This window comes from Procambarus clarkii, chromosome 7 (assembly GCF_040958095.1).
Source record: "Procambarus clarkii isolate CNS0578487 chromosome 7, FALCON_Pclarkii_2.0, whole genome shotgun sequence".
In the NCBI taxonomy this organism is placed as follows: Eukaryota; Metazoa; Arthropoda; class Malacostraca; order Decapoda; family Cambaridae; genus Procambarus; species Procambarus clarkii.
This window is the reverse complement of record NC_091156.1, coordinates 17,206,296-17,229,306: the sequence shown is the minus strand read 5'-3', so window position 1 is coordinate 17,229,306 and position 23,011 is coordinate 17,206,296. Positions and strand designations below refer to the sequence as shown.

Below are 23,011 nucleotides of genomic sequence, written 5' to 3'. Positions count from 1 at the left end.
AAAATCTAGTGCGGTGGATGTACACTATTATACTCTTAGATAGTACTATATTAACCTGATATGTTACATGGGATTCTTGTATTTGTACTCACTGAATTTGTGCGCCCCTTGAGGGACTTGAAGTATGGGAAGGGGTAGAAATAGCCTAAGCTAATCTTTGATTTTTTTTTTTTTTTTTTTTTTTTTTTTTTTTTTTTTTTTTTTTTTTTTTTTTTTTTTTTTTTTTTTTAACTTGTCTCAATAAACCTACTTGAACTTGGAAGACCATTATGTATTAAAGTGTCAAATTATGGATAACCATAGAAATAAGGAAATAAGTAGTGTACCACTTCAAATTGTTTGGATGTGTGATAATGATATGATAGACAGAATACTTAGGAACTACAAGAATTTTGCCCCAATGATTGTAACACTTACTATATTAATATGCAATATTAAATGTTGTATTGTGATTTGTGTATCTGTACTCACTGAATTTGTGCGCCCCTTGAGGGACTTGAAGTAGAGGGGGGTAGAAATAGCCTAAGCTACTCTATCCCTTTGAGATGTATTTTTTTTCTTGTCTCAATAAACATACTTGAACTTGAACTTGAAATGCTGAATAATAATAATAATAATAATATTATTATTATTATTATTATTATTATTATTATTATTCAGCATTATTATTATTAAGCCCCTAATATGCATAGCGTTTCGGGCAAGTTTACCCGACCCGCTAAGCGTGTGGTGGCTTTTCAAGAATGTAAAATCATCATTTCTATGTTCTCTCTTAATCCCCAATGTACCTTCTTGTATATAAATAAATATTTGTTTAAATAAATAAATAAATAAATAAATAAATAAATGAGGTGTGGAAGCAAAAAAAAACACTAAAACTTAATAGTAATTGAGATTAAAGTATAAATAATAGTAATTGAGATTTAATTAGTTTAATTTATTAAATTTATTTTATATTAATTTTAGTAATTATTGAATTAATAGGAGTAGTTATTATTAGTGGTACTAGAGATATATGGAGTATAAGGCGTGTGTGAGGTGAAGGCTGAGGCCAGGGCCCACTACCCACAACACGCCGCCACACACAACAGCTCCAGCCACAACCTCTCCCAATACTTCACAACAACAATGCCTAAGTTACCACAGAAGAAATATTATCGCCAGAGAGCTCACTCCAACCCTATTGCTGACCACAACTTTGATTAGTAAGTGAACATGAGTAAGTTTGGTCACTTGATTACTAAGATTGATAAAGATTAAGTCACCCCCAAGAGATGGCACGGGCATGAATAACCCGTGATCACGTGATGAGTAAGAACCATTAAATACCTAATATTAAGTTCATAGGGTAAAGATGCATATATAATTATTTATAACTTATTAAATGCCATTGAGAAAGTGTTGTGGGCAGTAGTATACATAGAAGCCAAGACCAAGGAGCAGCCTTGGCCTTGGCTTCTGCCTAAGCTAAACTAACCCCCAACCACCCAAACTAACCCCCAACCACCCAAACTAACCCCCAACAAAACCCTAGTTTAACTTGAGATAATATAATGATGTATACAATTAGAACGATAAGAACGACCAGCTTTTTCTCAAGATGCATCAGCATGATATGATTATACATGACTAATACTTACTGTTTTGTTGCTCTGTTGCTCAAGTAATTTCTCAAGAATGTCTAGAGAATCATAAATTAATAACTCTTACACAAAGGTTATGAATATGTAAGATTGAAGCCCGTGAGATACTGTGCTCCATACAAGTTACAATGTGCACGAGATGATTCACCAACGGATTTTGAAACCTAACCCTAACTCGGCCTAACCAAGCCCCGACCTAACCTAACTCAACATTTTTACCAGTCTCCGTGGTGTAGTGGTAAGACACTCGCCTGGCGTTCCGCGAGCGCTATGTCATGGGTTCGTATCCTGGCCGGGGAGGATTTACTGGGCGCAATTCCTTAACTGTAGCCTCTGTTTAACGCAACAGTAAAATGTGTACTTGGATGAAAAAACGATTCTTCGCGGCAGGGGATCGTATTCCAGGGACCATAGAATTAAGGACTTGCCCGAAACGCTACGCGTACTAGTGGCTGTACAAGAATTGTACAACTCTTGTATATATGTAAAGAAAAAAAAAAAACCTAACCCAACCCAACTCGACCTAATCCAACCCAACTGAACCGAGCCCATTACAACCTAACCCACATCCTAGCATTACAATATATATATATATATGCTTTTAACAAACGGGAAACTTTGTTGAATCGTATCGTAACCGAAATGACCATACTCCGCTGTGCTATTTGGATACTGGCCCATGGGGTGCTGTGCTATTTGGTTACTGGTCCATGGGGTGCTGTGCTATTTGGTTACTGGCCCATGGGGTGCTGTGCTATTTGGTTACTGGTCCATGGGGTGCTGTGCTATTTGGTTACTGGTCCATGGGGTGCTGTGCTATTTGGTTACTGGCCCATGGGGTGCTGTGCTATTTGGTTACTGGTCCATGGGGTGCTGTGCTATTTAGGTACTGGCCCATGGGGTGCTGTGCTATTTGGTTACTGGCCCATGGGGTGCTGTGCTATTTGGTTACTGGTCCATGGGGTGCTGTGCTATTTAGGTACTGGCCCATGGGGTGCTGTGCTATTTGGTTACTGGCCCATGGGGTGCTGTGCTATTTGGTTACTGGTCCATGGGGTGCTGTGCTATTTGGATTTTTATTTAGTTTTTCATGCTAACAGGTAGCATTGATGTCAAAGCTACCGTTTATTATTATAACTTTGAAAATATAATGATGTATGGATATATAAGTATTCAGACATCATATACTTATTCATTCTAATTTATATACTTTATATAAGTTTCTTAAAATTGTATGTAGCACACATTTTGCTTCCAATATATACATGATAATCATTTGCTGTTGTTAAAAGCTTAGTGTCTCCTCTGTGGCTGTCCTAAACGTTCAAACACTGGATGATGCCAAAAATGGCTCTCATTTGTGTGGGGAGTCCCGTCGGCTCCCTGAAGCTTTATCCATACTGATATCGTGCTATGTTAGTTGGGGGCATCAGTCGCAAAGTTCTTGTTGCCTACCCGGAACTAAAGCCAGAACCTAACCCCTTAGAGAGGCGCAGAAAGCAATGGCCCATGAGCACTTTAAATATAAAGTATGTCATACTTGTCATTGACCTGGGAAGGCACCCAGAATTGTAGGCAAATCAAAACAGACCACAGGTTGAAAATTGGGAGCTATGTTCTCAAAATAGGAAAATAATCCCCCCCCCCCCCCCCCCCCAAGATAAAAACAAGCAACACTTCATCCAACAAGTGCCCCACTAGCACTACCCCATCCCCTGTTTTCATTCTGGCATTTTTTCCTGTTGCGATGGTGGTCTGCAACAACCTCCTTATTAGGTCCTCCTAAGCCTAATAATGCCTTATTAGGCTTAGGTGGTGTCCCTCCTTTGTTGCCGCAGAGATTTCATGATTGCTGCTTGCAGTCGGTTTGCCTGCTACAGACAGGGTTTACCTGCTTAGCTGGCCCCAGTGCCTGGGCTTCTCGTAGGGCTTATTCATTCTACGTGCCCTGGAAAACTCCTGCAGGCCCAGTCATACAATGGATACTTACGCAATTTGCCTTGTGTGAATTTGAAGGTTCATCCCCCTGCCTCAGGGAGACGATTACCCGTACTGCCTCTTACGCTGCCTGTTGGGTCGGGGACACCCAAGACCCAGAGTCTTGCGGGACTTGTTTCCCACTTGTGCTCCAATTTACTCATCCCTTATCTGAGGATCTCAGGGATCAGGCAGTAGCAGCGTTGCATGATTGAATCTCTTTATTGCAACGGGCCAGGTTGGAGGCCCTAGAGTTGACCCCTTTGGTTTTTGGGGACTGATTTGAGGGCGATGGTCGCTATGGCCTTAGTTCAATCTGCACCTCGGCTTCCTTCCCAAGTGGGTGTGGTTTGCCCTGCTGCTTCCTCCCTGCTTTTGGCTCTCAAACATCTGAGGGTTTCAGAGTCGGGATTGGGTTTAGCTCAATGAGGCTTGGGTGGCTTTAGGGTGTGCCCCTTCCAATGCGGGCGCAGAGGTGGTTGAGCCCTTCTTTCCTGCCGAGGCTTCTGAGTCGACCCAGCAGATTCCCTTCTTCGACGCCTTTCCCCTGAGTTAGTGTCTCTTCGCCCCCTGCACTTCCTCATGATGATCTGGTGCAGCAGAATGCTCAAGTCCCCACTCGGCATCTCTGCGTTCGTGTCGGCCCTTTTGTAGGTCGCCCCATTGACCTGGTGATGGGTGGGAGCTCGCACTTTTTGCCTACGACTGGTCTCACGACTGGTGGGCTTTTTGGGTCGTGTCTTGCAGCCTTCGATGGCAGTGGGTGGTCCTGCCTCCCTTGGGGGGGGGGGAAGCAAGCCTTTTCCCCATCCATCTGTCAGGCCATCCTGAAATGGGTTTGTTTGGGTATGGTAATTCGACGTTGATTCTCTGGTAGGTTTCTCGCCTGTTTCTAGTTCCGACATGGGACTGTGCAGATCTCCATTAGACTCTGGACTTCTCATCTAGCCTGGTTTCCTTTTGGATGGCTTTCCCAGCTAGCTGGGTTCATGTTCCTAGTGAAAGTCCCAGTTGGTTCCATTTCAGGTTCGGACTAGGCTGGGCCTTGTGTGGAATTCTCAGATGGCATCTCTCTTTCTTCCTTCTGCATCCTTGCTGTGGCTGCAGTCCTGCCGTTGGTCTGTTTTTTTGGGGGGGGGGGGTTCACCCCAAGGTTGCTCGAGCAGCTGTGTGGGAGCCTGAACTTTGCTCTTCCTGTTTTCCTTCGAAGGCTGTTCTGATATCTTTGGGGCAGCCCCTTTTGCCGCTCTCTCAATCGCTGGGATCCTTGCGTTGGTTGCTGCATCTCCAGCTAACTCTTCGGTATTTTCAGGGTTCAGTGCCATGGCGAACCCCCAACACGATGTGTTCATGGACACCTCGTCTCTCGGCTTGGGCTTTGACCAGCGCTCACCAGGCCGGCCAGAGATATTGGGCTCTAGCCTTCCGTCGGGCTCACAGCACAGCGCAGGAGTTTGCGGCGGTGTGGCTGTCGTTTTGGAGGGTTCGTTTTGCCCGTTGATCGACGATCTAACTCAATTCGGGGTGAGCTCTGGTGATTCATTGCCTAAACCGAGGGTTCGATGTGGTCCTTGGCTGTCTGGGGGCTGGTTGCTTCAGGGCGACTCGTCTGCCAAATTCTCAGGGTTTGGGTCTCCTGGCGGTTCACATCCAGGGGGTGTCCAGTGTCCTGGCTGGCAGCCTGTCCCGGTTCATTCCCCTGTCCACGGAATGGACGGTCGATGCTGACCCATTTAGTTATCTGCCAGATGTATGGGTGCCTGGAGGTGGACCTCTTCGCGTCGGCGTGGTCGAGGCTTCTCTCGGTATATGTGGCGCCCTTCCCCGACTGCGAGGCCGTTGGGGTAGATGCTTTTCGGCAGGACTGGTCAAGGTGGGGTTCTGTATTTCTTCCTGCCGGTTCAGCTGTTGCTTCGGGTTCTGGCTCATTTGGAGACATACCAGGAGAGAGTAGTCCTGTTTGCACCTAGGTGGCTGACCTAGCCTTGGTTTCTGGCAGTGCTTGCTTGGTGTCTGAATCCGGGGACTTTAACGCGGTTCCGCCTCTTTCAGCAGATCGTTCCAGTCCGGTACATGGGTAGTTAGATCTTCTCCAATCTTCACGTGTGGTTTTTCTGACGTGGGTTTATCACCATTTGTATAGTGATCAGGTGGCTTTTTTGATGGTATCCCACCTGTGAGTTTTGTGTCTGCAGCAGTGTGAAGTCTCCTGGCGGTCCTTTCGTTACTGTTTGTGTCTTTGTAGGTTGTCTTCGGTTTCAGATTGGGTTGTCTTGTCCTTTATCTCTTGGTTGTTTCAAGACCATCATCTTGTGCCGAATACTGTCGCCTCGTATAGTGGGGCACTGGTGGAGCCACTCCTGCTTGCGTTCGGGGTGGATGTAACTTCAGCCCCTTTTTGCAAGCTGTTTCGTGTGTTGTTCCACCTCCAGCCTGCTCCTGAGCTGTCCTGGTTGTTGAACCGGGTTCTCTCTCTCCTTTCTTCTCCTAGGTTTGTTGTGGCCCCTTTGGTTTGGGATTATTTTGACAAGTCTCTTCTTGTTGGCATTGGCCTCTGGGAGTTGGGTCGAGGAGCTTCATGCTCTTCTCCAACACAGGGGTTTCTGCTCTTCGATCCTGGTGGTAGGTTTGTTCGGTTGCAACCGTCTCCTTCTTTTCTAGCTAAGAATGAGACGACAGCTATCAGGCTCTGCGAGCCTGATAGTTCTTGTAATTTCCATGAGCTCTGTCCCTTGAAGAGCACAATGCAGAAATTGAAGAGGTTCTTATACCTGGTTGGATGATTAGTCTTGAAGCTACCAAGGCACTGCCAAGAAAGTGGTTTCATTATTCTCAGTGATCTGCTTTTGTATTCATATTTTACACTTGTAGTTTACGTATTTTAAAAAGTAGCCAGCTAAACATATACATTATTTAATTTACTTTGCAGCCCAGTATGTTCATCTACAATGGACTGGAGTCCATACTTTCCCAAGTACTTCCCCGGAGATGGTACAAAAAAGGTGGAATTTGCTGACATTGGATGTGGCTATGGAGGATTGTTGGGTAAGTCTGTCCAGATTGCATTGGAAAATTTGTTGTTGACAATTGAATTCTAAAGGATTACGTGATCTCTATAAATCCACTATTAATTAATTATTATATATCATGCCATTGAAACTAAATGCATTATTAATAGAATTACTCTATTACTGTCAATCTTTTCCAAATTTTTCATTTCTTATTCAAGCTGATGCTTAAACTAAGTTATCATTAACTGCAGCCTTGTAATGAAGAATTCTTAAAATTGTTTCATTTGATGTGAAAATGATGGAAAAGTTGTCAGCTAAACTTAAACTGCTTGAAATGAAGCGTCAAAATAGAAAATGTGTTATGTTTGACAGCATTAGGCCTTGACTGGCTGTATTAGGGAATTACCCAAGTAATTACCAAAGTGTAGTTTCAGGATGAGAGCTACGCTCATGGTGTCCCATCTTCCCAGTGCTCCTTATAATAGTGCTTTGAAACTACTGATGGGTTTGGCCTCCACCTCACCTAACTTGTTCCAACCATATATGTACCATTCTGTTTGCAAAAGAAAACTTTCAAATATTTTCTGTGTGGTGCCCCTTAGCTTCCCCGGAGCTATTCAGCTGATATGAATGTACACCTTGGTGTACGACTGCCCTAGGATACAAATGTTTTGGTCTATGACATCAAATTCATCGTAAAATTTGAATTGGTGTACAACATTTTACATGGAATACGACATCTGTTGATACGTGTATGGGTCAAGCGAGTGCGTAGTGCTGGGCGGAGGACGAGGCACACGCAGTTGTTTACCAGTGTATCCCACCTAGTGACGACTGCGCTTGAATTCTTTGTGAAGAATTCAATTGTTTTTTGGTTTTCAGGGGGGATCCTTGTCGACTCCCCGGAGTTATCCAGGCTGATTAGGATGTATTAGCCTTCTGGCATCAAAGTGCATAGTCTGTGCCTACCGAGGACCATGAGCTAGAACCTGGCCCCCTCAGACAGGCACGAGGAGTAATGGCCTATAGAAACCCCCATGTGGTTGGAAGTATTCTGTTTGCCATTGGCCAGGTCAGGCACCTAAAAAGGTAGGCGCCCCAAAACAAACTCCTATTCTGGTGAAAATATTGGTACCAAAACCAAACTGGTGGACAGAACTTCCCAAAGAAAAATTTGCAAACTGGTATGATGGCATCACGTTACAGCACCACTGTCTGTACAACCCACCCACCCCTCCCCGGGAGGGTAAACAGGGAGAACCCAGCCCCAGTAAACCACACCCCCAGTTCTTGGCCGATGTGTTACTGGCAAGGTCTTGTTCCTCTGGCTCCTGCTTTGGTCTCAGTTTCTGTACCTTGTGGTGTGTAAGCTAGGAGAAATATTCTATATCTTGGTGGTCATGAGATGATTTCGGGGCTTAGCGTCCCCGCGGCCCGGTCCTCGACCAGACCTCTTTTTTGTTACACACTCTCAGAAAGCGGCTGTCTCTTCCATGTACCTATCTACTGCTAGGTAACGGGCATCAGGGTGAAAGAAACATTTTGCCTACTTGTCTCCGCCTCCACCAGGGATCGAACCCAGAACCTCAGAACTACGAATCCTTAGTGCTGTCCACTCAGCTGTCAAGCTCCCTACGGTACGTTGGGCTGCATGCGCCTGGGGTTTCCTTCCCTAGGTGCCTGGCAAGTACTGCCCTTGGGGCTTCTTCTTGAGGTTATCTTGATGATTTCGGGGCTTTAGTGTCCCCGCGGCCCGGTCCTCGGCCAGGCCTCCACCCCCAGGAAGCAGCCCGTGACAGCTGACTAACACCCAGGTACCTATTTTAATGCTAGGTAACAGGGGCATAGGGTGAAAGAAACTCTGCCCATTGTTTCTCGCCGGCGCCTGGGATCGAACCCAGGACCACAGGATCACAAGTCCCGCGTGCTGTCTGCTTGGGCTTGGGGCCATCTTCCACAAATCGCCTTGGGATCTCTCCGTAGATAGATCTTATCTCAAGATAAAGATCTCGTAGGTATCTCCTATCACTGTTAGGGGCGCGGGATGCTGCACAGCTAGTTATCACCTATTATAGTGGCTGGCTCTGTTCTGCCTAGGTATGTTGTCCTCTTGCGTTTATTTTTTTTTTTTCCCCTGCCTGTTGGTGGGAGGGTCTGCCTTTGGTTGGTTGCCCCCTATCTCTATTTGTTAATCCTCCATGGGGCTCGTGGAGGGGGGGCCTTCCTGGCAGGGTTGTGGTAGGCCAGTGGTGTCAGATTTGGTGCCGACGCAGCCTTTAGTGCCGTCTGTTGCTGTTCGGCGTGCGGATCGCCCTTTGTGCCGTTTAGGTGCTCGTAAGGTGCGTCAGCCTTTTCACGATATGTCCTATTAATGGGGAGGATGTCTTGTCCTTCCTTTCGTGGTCATTCCACGACCGTCATCTTATGCCAAATACTGTCGCCTTGTATCATGCAGCGTTGGTGGAGCCGCTCCAGCTTGCGTTCAGTATTGATGTTACTTCTGCCTCGTTTCGCAAGCTGTCTCGTGCGTTCTTTCACCTCCGGCCTGCTCATGCACAGCCTGAGCCGTCCTGGTCTCTGGACCGGTGCTCTTTTCTCTCCTCCTTTCTTTCTCCTTTTGTCATTTTCTGGGTGAGCCCCGGAGACTCCTTGGCAACCCTCCCTTCCTCCCTCTGGGCGGCGATTTTTCGCGTTGTTTGAAGCTTAGTTCCGAACTGGAGTGCTGGGTAGCAAGCTCGGGGAAGTCCGGGGCTCGCTCCCTCCCACTCTTGGGGAGGGGAGGGCTGCACAAGCGAGCGGCGTTGCAGTGGAGTGTAACGTTTGCTTGTTTGTTTGCTTGGGATTGGAGGGGAGTCGTACCTATCTTTGTTTTTTAGTTGTAATTTCTGACCATGTGGGGTTTTTATGCCTACCTTTTTGGGTTCCTATTCCAGGTTGATGGCAATTAAGGAAAGCCACGAACCACAAGGGTTTTCCAGGGCCATTGCCCGCTGCAACCAGGGGTCCAGGTTCTGACTCGTGGTCCCCAGTAAGTTGAACTACTTAGACTAATGCCCCTGTCTAATATACCACACATAGCTCGATAGCTTCAGGGAGCCTCCGGGTCTCGCCTAGAAAATGGCATTCCATTACATTTAATGCTGGGTTTTTTATACACTTGTAAATACAAATACTGGCAAATACAGTGTGTGTGTTATGCTTGTTGCCTTATAAGTCTATTTATTTTTTTCAGTTGCCCTTGCCCAGATTTTTCCCGACACGCTTATGTTAGGAATGGAAATACGCGTGAAGGTGTCGGACTTTGTTGTTGACCGCATTCATGGCTTGAGAGATGAGAAGAAGGATGTGCCTGGAGGATATCAAAACGTAGCCTGTATCCGTACTAATGCAATGAAGTACTTGCCAAATTTCTTTGAGAAAGGACAGGTGAGGTGCTAGTTTAAGTATAAATTTTACATTTATATACATTTACATTTAAAGTGTGTAAATTAACACTTTCGCCCGGCGACGACTCGGCATTGAGTCCTCCGTAAAACGGGAACAAATCCGGTGAGGACTTGGCATTGAGTCCTCCATGCGGCAACAGTAGCGCCGTTTTCGGAAATTTCTTGCTGCGGTTTTGGACATTATATGCATATACTCTTGTAGTGAATTTCATTGCAAATACATTGATACCAAAATGAAAGTCCTAGGACCAGAATTGAGGTAACAAAGTTGAAAACAAAATACCCATTTTATTGCTCTTTATTAGCTCTCACGGGGGTAACGCTCTGTCACTTTCCCTGCTTGTTGTGGATGGTACGCCGGGCTTTTGGACTTTATATTTGCATATATTTGCGTAGGCATTCTATTGCGAACACAGTGATAACAAAATGAAAGACTTAAGACGAGAATTGAGATGACAAAGTTGAAAAGAATATTCACTTTTCATAGTGAGAAGCGCCTTGGGGTGGCGCAGCGCTCTTTCTTGTAACCACGGCCTGTTTTCATCATGTTGGCGGGTGGAGATCGCTGCTGTTTTTTATATTATATGCATGTAGGCCTGTTGGGAATTCTATTGTGAACAAATTGATACCAAAATGAAAGACCTAGGATGAGAATTGAGTTGACAAAACTGAAGAGTGTAAACATTTTATCACTCTTGTGCGCTCCCGGGTAACTTTCTCTCACTTTCTCTGTTGGTTGAACTAAAGTACACTAAAGTCCCCCAGTACTAACAATCGGGATTTATCTTTGTCAGCTCTTTATCTCTCGTGACCATTATCAGGCCCTCTCATTTTTCATCCAGTTCTTCCTTTGTCCATGTGTTGCGTGCTGGTGGGTTGTAGGCATTTAAAATGATCAGCTTATCTTCATTCCAGACCTGCAATGCCATTAAGTCAATATCTCGAGGGTTTTTAATTATTAACTCTTTCCTTCAGGTGTTCTTTCACTAGCACAGCCACTCCTTCCCCTTTCCTAGTTGTACTGTCACGTTTCCAAACTGAGTAGCCCCTTGGGAATACAAACTCATTTAAAATATTTTCTTTGTAGAGGCAAGAAGAATATTATTCTTCAGAGAGGCAAGTTTCTTCTGTTAAAACTATCTGGGACTGAGCTGAATTATATCCTTCAACTCCAATATTTGGTGTACAGATTCTTGAGCTTATTGGGCTCCATCATATCTACATTTGAAACTGTTTATAGTCAGCCTCCTCCACACCACTGCCTAATGCATTACATCTGTTAACTACTGAGACTGAAAGTTCTTTCTAACGTCCCTGTAAGACGTTCAATCATCCCTTGTCTCAGACACTTATTTGGGGGAGACTTTTCTTTTCTCGTGTACTTCACCCTCTTTCCACTTAACACTTTCGCGCTTAGGATTATCCATGAGTCGTCACCGCATAACAGACGACGCCTGTAGTCCATCGAAAAAATATTTGTATAAAATCCATTTATTATCCGATCAACTTGGGAATAGTATACAAATGTTTGCCATGAAATTTACGTTTTCTCTAATAGCCGAACAGCTTATAAAAGAAAACGGTGTGGCAGTGAATCATCGTGGTAAAACAATTGTATTATTGACACGACGAGTGTAATCGACGTAGTTTTTATGTATGTTGCCGGTCGAACGCATCCTTATGTGACCTTTAATACTTATGTTCTTATAGAACATTCTATTGCGAGCACATTGGTACAAAAATGAAATACATACATCGACAAATAATGTCAGGACAGTGAATTGAATATACACTTTTCAAAGCGAGTTTCGCCGATATGCTGCCGCGGGTAACACTTCGGCCACTTCCCACATTGTTTTGGGTGGGCTACGACATTAAATCTATATTTATATGCATATGTCCGTGTAGAGAATTTTATTGCGATTCCAATGATACCACAATTAGCGATGTAGGACACCTGTAGGCTTCGCAACCATTAAGAGAGTGGAAACATTTTGTTGCTGTTTGGCGCTCTTGGCGAGTGATCTGAATAGTTTTTTATTTGGTGTTGATAGTCCTTATGCTTGGGCGGCATTTTATAGGTATGCTCTTATAGACAATTTCATTGCGAACACAGTGATACCAAATTTAAATACGTGCGCCTTCAATTATTGTCAGGACAGTAAAAAGAGTGTACACTTTTTCGGTCTTACCGCGTAGGCGCGCGAAGTGCCAAAAGCATCTGGGGTATTGTTTTTTTTTTGAGCGCCGAGAGCGCGAAAGTGTTAATGGCTAAGTCTGTGGTGTGCCTCCCTGTGACAATTTTGTTTTACCTATTTTCTATGATGGTATCTTGTTTCTAGTTTGGATAACTTATTGTTGTACAAAATATATTGTTCGGTGAAGTAACATAACGAAAAAGTTTGGGTAGTAACTAAGGTGGCTTACCCAGGCAAAAGTGTTAGAATGTAATATAATGTAATGCTCCTTTCTGGGTGAACCTTAGAGGTGTTGTAATTGTTTTCAGAGCATTGTATGGTAGTTAGCTAATTATAAAACATTCTCAAAGGACATTTTGGAGGTTTTATACTGTAAGTTTTTAATTTTAAGGGCAATTCACCTCTGTATTGGATTAACCTTTAGTTCTCGCTTAATTAATCCTTTATTAATCCTTTGTAGGGACCAAGTCAGTGTGAAATGGCTCTTGTGTGTGGTTATGGCCCCTGTAGTGCCTGTGCCTAAAGCTAGGGAAGCTACCAAGATCCTCCCAGAAATGGAGGTTTCATAACACTTGACACAATTTGAAATTTTTTTAAATTTCACTCTTGTAATGTGCAAATTTGTATTTGTCTAACTTCAAACGTATTCACTGATACTAAGACAGTTAACCTTTCCATCAATATTTTACTAGTCTTCTCAGCCAGGACTTTCATCTCCATTTCCTGCCAAAGTGCTTTTGTGCTTCCCATGTTCTGCACTATGAACTACACACACTCACCTCCCTCACTATCATCCAGAGTCCTCCTCCACCATCACCACCTTGCATGTGTTGCACTCCCAACTACACACTCACCTCCCTCACTATCATCCAGAGTCCTCCACCATCACCACCTTGCATGTGCTGCACTCCCAACTCCACACTCACCTCCCTCACTATCATCCAGAGTCCTCCACCATCACCACCTTGCATGTGTTGCACTCCCAACTACACACTCACCTCCCTCACTATCATCCAGAGTCCTCCACCATCACCACCTTGCATGTGTTGCACTCCCAACTCCACTCTCTCCTCTTCCTGTATCCACCAAGAAAGTTTCCTAACTTTCTACCATTGCTAGGGAGCATGGGTGACTGCCCCACAATAATTCACTGTCTTGTTTGAATTATTAATGTTCGTGAATTCATGCATTCATTCATAACTATTGTTTTGAACTTAATTGCATTGAATGCTCTAAAAGAAAAATATTTTGCCTTTTCCAGTTGAGTAAAATGTTCTTCCTGTTTCCTGATCCACACTTCAAAAGAGCCAAGCACAAATGGAGAATTATCAATTCATCTCTCTTGGCAGAATATGGTTATGTTCTGCGTGAAGGGGTAAGTTTATGGATATTTGAACTGTTTATAATTGTATCATTTGTTCACTTGTGTTTTCTGGGGGAGGCCCAGTGGCTTCCTGAAACTATCTCGGTAAGGTTGCTTCATGCAGATGGGTCACATGAGACGTTTGGCCTACTGGGGACCAGAGCCAAAACTTGGCCTTCCCTCGTAGAGGCAAGTGACAAATTGTCACCACGCAGGAAAAGCTTCCAGAAAGTCAGTGAAACATTACAGATAACTGGAGGGATAACAAAGACCTAAGCTTCAAAACTGTCAAACTCTGCAATGCAAAGGATTCGTACAGAACAAAGGAAACGTTTGTTGGATTCTGAACATTAGAAAAGTTATTATGTCATGCCATGGGTTCCAAGATAGTCAGTGGTAAAGTTCAACCTAAGAAAATAGTTGTAAGGATGATGATAGAGAAAAAACAATCATTCATAGTGAGACAATGTGATGTCTCATTACAGGTAAGTGTTAAAATGTAGGGAAAAAAACAAGTGTCTGTAGACAAATTCTTAAGACAGGCAAGCAATGAGCCACAACCAGGTCCTAGTAGTATGCCTGCAAAACATAGGGGAGAGAGTACTCCAGTAATGTCATCACTGCTGTTATAATGGAAGGGGACTCCCTTTCTGAACTTTAACACCTCTCCTCCTGTCTCCTTCCTCACTGTTTTCCATATGACAACGAGAGTTGTCAATAAAGGTAAGATATACTTGTACATACTGTAGTACAAAATATTAGTAGTAATATATATGAAATGTATTTTTAAGTAAATGTTTTTGGGGGTGTGGAATGGATTAATTCAATTTACATTATTTCTTATGGGAAAATTTGTTTCGGTTTTCTAACTTTCGGTTTTTGAATCGTCTATGGGAACGGATTAAATTTGAAAACGAAGGTACCACTGTGCATACAAAATGGGTTACAAGCAGAATGTTGGATTTGTAGATAGAGCTAGTACATACTATGTCTAAAGTATATACATATACTTATTATATACTAGCTAGTATATACTAAGCCACTAATATGCATAGCGTTTCGGGCAAGATAGGAGTAAAACGCCTAAAAACTAAGAATGACTAATTTGAGATCAAAAGTATGAATTGAACTGAAGTAGAATAAAGAATTACAATAAGTAAATGTTGAATTAACAGCAGCAATTGCAACAGAGGAGCTAATGTTAATTTTGAATAAACAAACAGATGCACTAAAGTTTTCTTTTAAAGTTTGAAGTTTTAAAGTTCTTTCTAAAGTTTATACATGGCAGGTATCAGGGGTTTTACGAGTTAGTCATAAATCAATGATGTTTGATAATAGCAAGATATAGGTTGACAGGTTGACATTTAGGAGGTAAGGTAGGTTACATGGAGTTGATTAGGTAGTACTTAGTTTTTCTCTTAACCCTTAAATGGCACATAGCTATATACCATTTGACACCCACAGGCGCATACCAAAAAAAAAAAAAAAAAAATCTTCCTAACCTGTTAATTTGTGTTCACTGATTCAATTATGTTCAGTGAACAAATACTTTGTCGGTTATTACACTATATACACAGGTTATATATAAGTATCTGCATGTTTTGTTCACCATGACGAACCACTAAGTTGGTATGCTGAGTGGCAGTGGCAGGCAGTGACTGGCTGTCCCTCCCTCCCTCCCTCACCTGACATGCCACCATACTGTTTTTGCTTTTATATACAGACGTTATATATAAGTATTTACATGTTTTGTTCACCATAACTGTACATCTAAGCTTGTATGGTGAGTAAAGGCATAGACGTAGCTACTCACACAGTCAGCTGGTGGCGACCGCCCTCAAGGCCAGACACACTAATATTTCTCCAACAACAATACTGTTTGTGGTGTTATTACGCTATATACACACATTATATATAAATATCTACCTGTTTTATTCACCATACTTGTACAAGTAAACTGGTATGGTGCCCAAAGACCATCGTGGTCATCAGTAAAGGGGCCTTGTAGCCTGGTGGATAGCGCGCAGGACTCATAATTCTGTGGCGCGGGTTCGATTCCCGCACGAGGCAGAAACAAATGGGCAAAGTTTCTTTCACCCTGAACGCCCCTGTTACCTAGCAGTAAATAGGTACCTGGGAGTTAGTCAGCTGTCACGGGCTGCTTCCTGGGGGTGGAGGCCTGGTCGAGGACCGGGCCGCGGGGACACTAAAAAAAAAGCCCCGAAATCATCTCAAGATAACCTCAAGATAAACATGATAAGTCCTGCAGACGACGCTCCTCCCTCACCAAAATGGCGGCTCCCAACCTCCTACTCTCGCTGTTATCTCACACTATACACACGTTATATATAAGTATCTACATTTGTGTTCACCATAGCGAACCACTAAGCTGGTATGGTGAGTGCAGTCAATAAAAGGTGGCCACACACACTCAAAAGACAATGCCACCATCCTCCCTCCCACAGCATCACTCCTCCATCCATGGCGCACAGCGCCAAATATCACCACAATCCTGCTATTATCAGAGCCCTGGTCAGTTTTATCAGTCAGGGGTCTTCTGTAATAATATCATCGCTACATAATAGCATGAACAAGTATATTATGGCATTTTTAGGCGATGCTGTGGTCACAAGCTGAACAGCAGTGCTGTTAGCTCATGCTGCGTGTGTCAGGCTTGGTTGCTCACTCAATACTGAGGCCAATAACACCCGGGAGTTTGGCCCACGATTTTTTAAAAAAATGGCGTCTGTTTACAAGAGCCCTGATGAAGGGGTGGTGAACCCCGTGTATCCGCGGGCCGTTTAAATCTTGCGTAGTACTCCAAAGCATCACATGATGCGATGCGCAATTTACTGCAAGTCGGTCAAAGCATCATATGATGCGATGCGCAATTGAAGGGTTAAACTGGTTAAGAGATGGGCAGTCTTTGATGTGATTGGGAAAGTCGTTTCACATTTTGGGACCCTTGATTTGCATAGCATTTCTATTTTGGTTAACTCGCACTCTTGGAATATGAAATACAGTAGGTGTTTGTTTCTGGTGTGATGCCCATGGGTTACAATCTTCAAGGAAGTGTTTAAGGTCGGGATTGGCATTACAGTTTAGTTTTAAATATATAGAGTACACTTGAGGATGTGCAGTTACTTGATATCTAACATATTTAAAGATTATAATATAATGATATAATGGCATTTATATGAAAAAGTTGGAAAATTTGCTTTAATTCAACCTGATTACCGTTTTAGGGCCTTGTGTACACTGTGACGGATGTGAAGGACCTTCATGAGTGGATGGTTCACCATTTTACAGAACATCCTTTATTTAATCGTGTGGATGAGGATAATTTGGTGAGTATTAATTATCATTTTTAGAGTAATCCATAGGTATTGTTTCATTAGGCTTTGGTATACACTCTTTCCTTCCCTTTTCTTTCTCCTGAGTAACTGTTACTCAGACATGTTTCACCTATAACTTTGGTGGGAATTTTTCACACGGGCTACCCATCCTCCAGTTCTTGACTGAAGTGCTGGCATTGGACATCACCTTAGGACACAGTTTCTTGTTCTGGTATTTTGCCTTGTTCAGCTGTTCCTGCACTAGTGGTGTGTTCTGGGTACCAGAGCTGCATGCATCTAGGGACACCTTCCCTAGGTGCTCTTGTGTGGTCAGGTAATATGATATTCATCGAATATCATATTACCTGCCCTTTGATATCATATTACCTGCCCTTTGGCATTCGGGAATTGCTCCCCATTAAAGGACTTCATCCCTTGTGGTTTACCTTGCCCTATGGGTGCGTTCTGGGTCTTGAGGTTTGTGCTTTGCCACAGGTATGGGGAGTGTTTGCTGGAGGGGCACACTGCAGCTGGCACAGCCTGCTTCATGCGACATCTGACATTTCTCTCTGATTGCTTATTTGGCTGTTGTGGAGTTATGGAGGATTTTCTTGCATTTTCTCTTTTTGTTTGCCGTTTTTTCCCAGGTTTCACATAGTTCTGCCTGGCTCCTTATTAGGCTATGCCTTGGATGTAGTGGTGGTGGCACTCCTTTGTTGCCCCTGTGGCTTTACAGTGGCTGCTCGTGGTTGGTTTGCCTGCATTGCCAGCTGGTCCCAGTGCCTGGACTTCCTGCAGAGCTTATTTCCCCTACAGACCCTGGAAAACCTGTGGGTTTTCCCACGGGTTGGATGCTCCATAGGGTAGGCTGCTCAATTATTGAGACGTAAATGAAAAATACAAAACAAATGGAACACATGAAACAAAGAAAGATTGCTATAATGGAGCAGCCTACCCGACAAACTCTGAACGAACCTTTATGGCATTTGTCCATTTTTCAAATTGTTTAAACCATTTTTTGTTTTTTTATTTAAGAATCGTGGAGCAGCCTACCTCCCGAACACTGAACGAACCTTTAGCTATAAGACAAATGAAAAAAAATATTGAACAAATTTGAAGAAAGAAAAATGTCATAAAGGTTTGTTCAGTGTATGTAAGGTAGGCTGCTCCATTATTTAAAACATCGAATATCATATTGATGTTTTTTGGTGGTAGAACGGATTAATTTGATTTCCATTATTGTTAATGGGGACATTCGTTTTATGACATCCATTTCACATGATGATCACGGCACCGGAACGGATTAAATTAGTTATTCGAGGTTCAACTACACTCCATTGCACAACATGCAACATTCTCATGCACAACCATTTTCACACTCAAGGCAGTGTGAATTCCACAATTCTCACAATTGTATTCCGTCTCAAGGTACAGTGGTCACATAGGGGAGAACCTCTCCCATACCTGGATTTGTTTGACCGTGCACTCCTCTGTTTTTGGCCTAAATGTTAGAATGCTGTTACTTTTGGGTGAACTGTCACATGCTATATGTGACTTTATCTCATTTCATGCCCAAGCTCTCAATTTCTGAAACCTAATTTTTGGCAGTTTTTATGCCACATGTATTCTTTATGAAGGGAATTTTCATAAGTCAGCCTGCAGATACATACATGTATATATTTTATTGGCATAGAACTAAGTGTTAAATTGTGTGAATATTATACAATTATTTAATTGTTCAGATTTTTTGTGTCTTGTACATGTTATTTAATGTTTAACTTGCGCTACTTTTTCATATGAAGGCTGACGATCCAGTGGTACAGTACCTATATGAGAGCACCGAAGAGGGTCAGAAGGTGTCCCGCAATAGTGGAGACAAGTTCTTGGCTGTTTTTCGCAGAATGCCAGATCCAAGACAACTTGGCATTTTGGAAGAGAGTGCAGTAACTTAAAATGTATCGGATGATTCTGTAAAGATGTTACACTTTTAGATAATCATTAAGTACAGTTTTGAAATACTGTATACTGTATAGATTTCTCTGAGGCAGGCTGGCATACAATATACAATTTGTAGTACTCTACCAACATTTTATATAGTGTATACAGTATGCCCAATATTCCATTATGTAATAGGGGATATTTCTAAAGATCACCTAAGTTGGTCAAGAAATTCTCTCAAACCAATTGCATATAGTTTTTGCCAAAGAAGTACACTTAGTATATTTGAGGGACGTGATCCAGGGTGAAGAATTTACATGACTAATCTATTCTTAAGCATAACATTCATGCTGGGAATGTGTAAAATGATGAAGTGTAGTACTAGAAGAAGAGGCATAAGGCAATGGGTAAGAGTTGTAGGGAGAGAAGCAGTGTAGGGCGAAGGGAAGAGCTAAAGGGCAAGATGAACAGGCATCGCAAGAGAATATACCTTAAAATTATAAAGTTAAGGCAAAGAGATGAAGATAAGAAAATGTGGAGCATTTGCACAATATGCCATAAATGAGTATTTGTTGTTCCAACTTGTCCCAATTGTGAGTAACATTAATGCCATGTGTTCAACTTGTCCCAGTTGTGTGGAGCATTAATGTCACATAATTAACTTGTCCCAGTTGTGTGGAGCATTAATGTCACATAATTAACTTGTCCCAGTTGTGTGGAGCATTAATGTCACATAATTAACTTGTCCCAGTTGTGTGGAGCATTAATGTCACATAATTAACTTGTCCCAGTTGTGTGGAGCATTAATGTCACATAATTAACTTGTCCCAGTTGTGTGGAGCATTAATGTCACATAATTAACTTGTCCCAGTTGTGTGGAGCATTAATGTCACATAATTAACTTGTCCCAGTTGTGTGGAGCATTAATGTCACATAATTAACTTGTCCCAGTTGTGTGGAGCATTAATGTCACATAATTAACTTGTCCCAGTTGTGTGGAGCATTAATGTCACATAATTAACTTGTCCCAGTTGTGTGGAGCATTAATGTCACATAATTAACTTGTCCCAGTTGTGTGGAGCATTAATGTCACATAATTAACTTGTCCCAGTTGTGTGGAGCATTAATGTCACATAATTAACTTGTCCCAGTTGTGTGGAGCATTAATGTCACATAATTAACTTGTCCCAGTTGTGTGGAGCATTAATGTCACATAATTAACTTGTCCCAGTTGTGTGGAGCATTAATGTCACATAATTAACTTGTCCCAGTTGTGTGGAGCATTAATGTCACATAATTAACTTGTCCCAGTTGTGTGGAGCATTAATGTCACATAATTAACTTGTCCCAGTTGTGTGGAACATTAATGTCACATAATTAACTTGTCCCAGTTGTGTGGAACATTAATGCCATGTGTTCAACTTGTCCCAGTTGTGTGTGATAGAAGAGATGTAGTCATAAAACAGGTGGATAAAGGGGGGCTCAGTAGTCCTGTGGGAAAAGAAGAATTACCATAAAGAGATGGGGAGACATCTGAATGACACCTCGACCTACAAACCCATCCTTAATGGCCAGACGGCATTAACAAATGCCCAAAAAAGAAGCAGAACCCTTATTCTGTCTTTCTTCAATAACGGAGGAGGGAAAAGCCTCATGAGAGTTTCTACTAGACACCTTCCTCTTTAAGTCAGAAATACCAAATCTTTACCTACTGCCTAAAATACATAGAGGTAGATAAAGGGACCGGTACCTGGCCAGGTCGCCCAGTATTAAGTGGTTGCAGGGCACCCACGAAACCAATCGATAAAATATGCACAGCCTTACTAAACCCCTTACTCCCCCTTCTGAAAGAGATTGAAAGACACAACAGACCTCAGGAGACTGGACAAAACAAATGAGGAACGGGGCCCGGTACCAAATGGAGCAATCCTGTTTTCCCTGGATATAGTTTCCCTATACCTGAGCATACCTCAAAGAGAGGCAGCCACAGTGGTTGCGGAATTTTTTGATAGGAATGCATACAAAGTGGGCAGGGAACTTAGGAAAGCAGGAATCTTCAGGCCACCTTCCAAAGAACTCCTAACGGAAGCCATTCTCCATGTAATGCGGGATACAATCCTAACATTTGGAGATAAAACCTATAGACAGATAAAAGGTACGGCGATAGGAGCGTCCAGTAGTGTAGCAATAGCTGAAATATTTGTACACGAGGTTTTTGAATCCAAAAGGAAGAATTTAGGGAAAGGACCGAACCTATATTTTCGGTACATAGATGACATTTTTGGAATTATGGTAGGAAGCATGGAGGAGAAGAAATAAATCCCTGAGGGACAAGCTGGTATCGGCTAAATTTAAAAATTAAACATACAAGCAATGTAGCTAAACCAATTAAAGAAGTGTAGTAAGGGCAGTTAAAAACCCATTAGCGCCTTATACTTGCTAGGGATAGAACGAGAAAAGATGGGCAAATGCCTGAACACGAGGTCGGGTTGAGACCCACCAAGACTTGAACCTAAGCTAAACTGCCCTTACTACACTAATTGGTTTTAATTGGTAATTAATTGTCATGTGTTCAACTTGTCCCAGTTGTGTGGAGCATTGTCATGTGTTCAACTTGTCCCAGTTGTGTGGAGCATTAATGGCACTATTAGTCAGCAGGAGAATAATGTATGAACTTGTAAATAATGTAAAACTTGATTTAGTGTTTGTAAAGTTTTCAAGATATTGTTAATAAATATTTTTGTTAAATATTTGTATGTTCATTATAAAAGTTATATCCCTATTACCTATTCATGCCTATAATTTAATTGATTTAAATGGGGGGGGAAATGATGGAAGTCTTGGTTTTTCTTCTAAAAACACTATATATATATTTAGGGTGGAATATTCTTGCACACTGCCCCTCATTCAAAGCTGGAGAAGTTCTTGACCTGGAAAAATGTGCAAAAATCTGTTACTGCCTAGACCCATTCAATGATATACTAATAATTTAGACTGAAAATATTAGAGGGAATGGGTCCAGGAGGCATGGCAGGAAGTTCAAAATAGCCCCATTGAAAGGTAGAGGTGCAATGGGATAAGAGATAACTATTAGCATTAAGGATCCAAGAAATTTAAGCTAGCTGATCTCACATGGTGTTCAAAAGACAACCTTATCACTTGGGCTGTAATTCATATATGCCACTGCTCACAGTGAGAGCTTGGTTGACCAGGTCATCAACCATGAGACCTGGTTGGAAACTGGGCCATGGGGACATTGATCCTTGGAACCTTAAGATAACCTGCCTTGAAGTTTTTGAGGGTAACATGGCTTGTAATCTGGTCTCTCAGCATGTGGCCGAATTAGCTAGGCTGCAGTTGCTTTTAAAGGAAGTTGTCGTGGTCATTCTGGAAAATTGTCAAGGGTCTGTTGGTAATTATATTTGACCGAAGAGTGATTACATTTTTATGATTACTTACGAAGTATAATTACTTTTTACATTTATCTCTTATCATACCCATTACATGAATGTAATACCTCACATTGCTCAACTTAATGCTTTCATGTTGGCATCTTTGCTTCATAATTACCAACTTAATTTTCATTAGACCACTTTTGCTGTATTGTTTTACATCAGCAAAGAAATTGACAAGGTAGTTTGAGAACATTCTAATCAATGGATGCCAACACATTGCTCCAACTTTTCAAAACACTTGTAATATCTTGTCTGGAATACTGTCCGGTACTTTACTCCCTTTGAACACACCAGTGGGGAATTGACCTGTGAGATTTATACATTTATTAATTTATATTAATGTATATAGTAACTTATACTTTACGTTAATTTATTATTTTCGATAGCAAACTATGATGTTTAAAGTGGACTGTATGATTTAACAATTTCCCACAAATCACTTCCTTACACATTATGGGGGGTTTATGGTTTATATAGCCATCAATATAAATTATTGGTTAGTAGACATTCACTACAGTATTAGACTACACATGTTAGTAATTAAAATTAACAAAACTACAGCTGTTAGTAATTAAATTTAACAAAACTACAGCTTATCTGTAGTCTATATAGTGAGCCTGACCCACCAGCTGTGAACAAGGATGA

General features: G+C 42.3%; 1 protein-coding gene across 2 annotated transcripts; it reads left to right on the top strand.

Annotated features, from left to right (window-relative positions):
- The first annotated feature begins 1,024 nt into the window (after positions 1–1,024).
- Positions 1,025–21,659, top strand: LOC123761413 (tRNA (guanine-N(7)-)-methyltransferase). 2 transcript variants are annotated; one of them, XM_045747437.2, is made up of 6 exons: positions 1,025–1,205; positions 6,550–6,665; positions 9,864–10,057; positions 13,537–13,650; positions 16,884–16,985; positions 18,776–21,659. In XM_045747437.2, exons 1-6 carry the CDS (start codon positions 1,129–1,131, stop codon positions 18,923–18,925), a joined length of 753 nt encoding a protein of 250 aa, XP_045603393.1. In that variant the 5' UTR covers positions 1,025–1,128; the 3' UTR covers positions 18,926–21,659. The 2 variants fall into 2 exon arrangements, with proteins under 2 accessions (XP_045603393.1, XP_045603394.1); XM_045747438.2 differs by having other exon boundaries at positions 1,065–1,219.
- The last annotated feature ends 1,352 nt before the right edge of the window (positions 21,660–23,011 follow it).